At 32.3% G+C, this 4,099-nt stretch overlaps 1 protein-coding gene across 1 annotated transcript; it reads right to left on the bottom strand.

Annotated features, from left to right (window-relative positions):
• Positions 1-3,779, bottom strand: LOC130965271 (cyclin-D1-1-like). The gene is made up of 6 exons (XM_057890010.1): positions 3,348-3,779; positions 3,112-3,198; positions 1,285-1,383; positions 998-1,199; positions 616-746; positions 1-500 (listed from the first exon to the last, which is right to left on the bottom strand). Exons 1-6 carry the CDS (start codon positions 3,603-3,605, stop codon positions 252-254), a joined length of 1,026 nt encoding a protein of 341 aa, XP_057745993.1. The 5' UTR covers positions 3,606-3,779; the 3' UTR covers positions 1-251.
• Positions 3,780-4,099: the final 320 nt, after the last annotated feature.

Consider the following 4,099-nt stretch of genomic DNA (forward strand, 5'->3'; position numbering starts at 1 on the left):
TTGAAATAATAATTATTATAAATTATAAATTCTCCAAGCTGCAAATCCATCAAACTCACATCATACATATACAATATACACTTTATAGTAATCTACACCATCACTCATGAGTCAATTTTTAATCACAAAAAAAAAAACCTTCTAAAAAATTTTGAGGTTTCTACATAGACAGCATGGACGACCACCTTATTTCCTTCCTTTTCTTTTTTGTTTCTCCCTCCCTCATTATTTATTCCCCCACCCCCTCATTTTCACACGGAGTTTCCCTTTTCATCTTCATTCACCCGCAAACTGTCATTTAATTTTCTCCTTTTATTGTAAGAAGACAAGGATAATGAAGAAGAGGGCGAGGGGAATGATGATGCAACAGTGGTAGTACTCGACCTCATTCGGGTCCTAGTTGTTACTCGCATCTGTGGCAAATACTTAGGTGGATTTCTCCGATTACTGTGAATCACAATAAGTTCTTGCATCAACTGGTAGCACCCTATAATTTTTTCCTGCAACGACCACATGCATATATATATCTTATTTGGAACCTGATCTGATATCTATAATAATATTGATAACTTGTACATGTATATCTATTAATTATTTAGCATAGTACATGCTTACTTTTCTTAGTCCCTGGCACCATGATTCAGCATTCTCAGGCTTAAGAAGAGACCAATTAGGAATTTCATTAGCTGCACAGAGTATTGCTGCGGCAGCAATACATGATGGCCTGTAAGCAAGAAAGCTAGCCTCTGTATGTCCACCAAAAATTCAATATAACAAAAAAGAATTATTAATAATCACATTGAGCAACTAACAATGAATGCTTTAATTTCATTACTTTCCACTAATATTTAATTATGTCAAGTTTCAACGGTGTGATTCATTTATTATATTGTCTATGAAGTCCAGCTACCTCAACAACAGTTAACTACCATAATGTCCAACAAATTGAACGAAGGGCTCTTTGAAAATATATGCTTTTTAATTTCATGACCTATACCTTGGATATTAGATAAGATGATTTCCGTAGCTCGAGAAATGAGGAAGGGAGTAAAATTTCCAGCTGAATCAATTTTGCACGCAAAGAAATCAAGGAAGCTAAGTGGGGTAACTGATCTAAGCCTCCAATCCAACACACTAAGAACAAGTAGCTCCATCCTACGTATGGTTCCCGGCTCAAATACGTATTTGGCTCCTTCCACCTGTTTAAATAATTACACATGCCAAATCATCAACATAGTTTCTTATTAATAGTTGTTTTGAACTTTGAAAGGATTCCTCATATACCTGAAGGTCCAAGAGAGAGGGAACAAGAGGTTCCTCCATCTTTGCCGCTAAAGACAAACAAGCAACTGATAGAAGCTGAAGAGTCCACCCACTTGTTTGCTGTAATCAAGTGTCAACATAACGGAAATGCTAATAATTAAGTAATTATCATTATCTTGATTCGTGATCACTGTATAATAAACCATTAATAATTTGTTTAATTTCATAGCTTCTATATGTCTTAAATAGTATTCACACATCAGCCATGCACGTGCCAGGTTAGAGAGTAATACTAGAAGCTTGCCCGACCTGTCATTTTCCATGATCCAAAAATCTACAACAGTATACTTTTACAAATAAAAAATGTTAGTGGTATATTAAAATCTCTTATTAAAATTAGTAACTAATATATTTGTATATAAATATATGTATAATTTAATTTATTTTTAATATATATTTATATTTAATATATATTTTATATTAGTGATTAATATTAGTGGCTGATTTTGATATACACGTAATATAATTGGTTCTAAACACACATACATTATGAAAAAATGAATTATATATATGTATTTTGTGTATATATGTTTTTGTATTTTTTATTAAAACTGATGAAATATTAGGTAATTAATATTTTTTTTGTTTTTAAAAATTAACCAATTTTATTTGTCACTAAAAATATTAGCTACCTAGTATTTTATAAATTAATTTAAAACTGGAAAAAGATAAAAAAAAATTGCATTTCTCTTACTTATATATACCATATATATAGGAAGAGTTTTAAGTATATCGAGAATACCGGTGTTTCAATTGTTTTAACCGTTGATCTACATTATAAAAAATATATATAATATATATTAATTGAAATCAATGGTTAAAATAACTGGAACACCGGTGTTTTTGGTACATTTAGAAGTTTTCCTATATTATATACTAGCTACTTGATACTTGTTTTTACGCGAAGAATTGACTTGCTAATAGTATATATTATTCGTACACAATTATAGCGAAAAAGGTACTTTTACATATATATATATTTATAAATTTCAAGACTATTTTATCATTCGTCGAATATAAACAAGTGCTTTATTTAATCAATAATTGACGAGTTAATGTTATAGTAGCTGCGCTGCTTTTGGATTCAACTGAAAACGATCCAAAACCAATTAGAGTCCTAGACACAATAATTAGGTCTTAATTAAATATGAATACGTAACAAACAAGATAATAAAGAGAGTAGGTATTTGCACACTTACTGTAGCCCAATCTAAAAGTTTTAAGCAATTAAGTAATCAAGTAGCAACATATTATTGACTCTTGCCGATGTTATCACGGATAGTCATACCATGGGTTGCTATAATGAAATACAAGAAAACTTAATACAAGAAAAAGTTAAAAATCAAGTGCAATTAATTTTATATACAATTAATAGAAAGAGTTTTAAATGTATTTAAAATGTATTGAAAATATTAGTGTTCTAATTATTTTAATTGTTGATCTGAATTATAAAAAATATATATAATATATATTAATTAAAATTAACGATTAAAATAATTGAAATATTAATATTTTTAATATACTTAAAAAATTTTAATTAATAATTAAAAATTATTAAATAATTTTATAAATTTAATTATATTATTATTTAATGTCTTTTAATTATTACCTTTACATGAAAACTGAAAAGAGAGTACATGAGTTTTCACCATGCAATTAATAAGAAGTTTTGGCATTTGAAAAGTTGTGTAACTAATTACTGCGTTAGAAAATTTCTTCCCACGCACGTGACAATATGATTTGATTTGACGAAACGTAAATTAAAGCTGTGGAGAGGAGAGTGCTGACCGGCAGCTGGCGAGAGTCCAAAAACCGATCCAAGTAATTAACGGAGAGGTATGCCGTCAGAGGCTGAAAGCCATAGTATGAGTGAACCTGCGAAACACGTAATAATAATTAGGGAAAATCGAAGATCTAGAAGTTACTAGAGAAACGCAGTAGTTAGTTACGGCAGTGGCATTAATGTAAAATGAGGCATTTTTGGAAGGAACGGAACGAGAGAAGTGGTATTCAGTTGTAACTACCTTGAGGATCCATGCAACGGATTGTTCTCTTGCGTTGGCGTCGAGGGAGCGAGACTGAAACCTGGAGAGGTACTCCAATCCGGGGACGAAGTTGCGTTCGTGCTCCATGAAACACGCGATGGATTCCTCCGTCCACGACGACGACAATGAAGAAGACGAAGAAGACGATGATGATGAAGGTGATTCCGGCGAGTGTTGTGTGGAGAGGATTCCGGAGGAGTCCTCGCAGCAGAGGAGGTCATGGTGGCAAAGAGGCATATGTATGTGTAGTTAATTCAGTTTGCTGCGGCCATGTGGATGGTTGAGTCGGCGGAGAGAGAGTGATGGACTTTAAAAGCAGTGTGTGAGAAATAAAGACAGAGTGTGATGAGTGAGTGGAGGAGCGTGGTTGGTGAAAGAGATGTATGTATTGTTGTGTTTGGTTTGGTTTGTTTTGAAGCTTCAGCGTCTGCCTGTTTCACTTAAAATATAAATTCATCAATTATACATTTTTTTCAAATAAGTGCGTGTTTGATTTGATAAATAGAAGCGTGGGGACAGTAACAGTAGTAGATATCAAACTGAGATATGGTGGCATGAGATGATTGGGCTTCCATAAATCACCCTAATGTAACTATTTGAGCAGTACTGATAGAAAGATGAAGATGAAGATATTGTTTGGATTAGATGGAATTTGAGACAAGTCATTTTCTTACTGTTTGGATTCACGGTTGGTGATTAGAATTGAAATAACGGAAATGGATTACAACACT

Source organism: Arachis stenosperma, chromosome 3, assembly GCF_014773155.1.
Source record: "Arachis stenosperma cultivar V10309 chromosome 3, arast.V10309.gnm1.PFL2, whole genome shotgun sequence".
NCBI classification, from domain to species: Eukaryota; Viridiplantae; Streptophyta; class Magnoliopsida; order Fabales; family Fabaceae; genus Arachis; species Arachis stenosperma.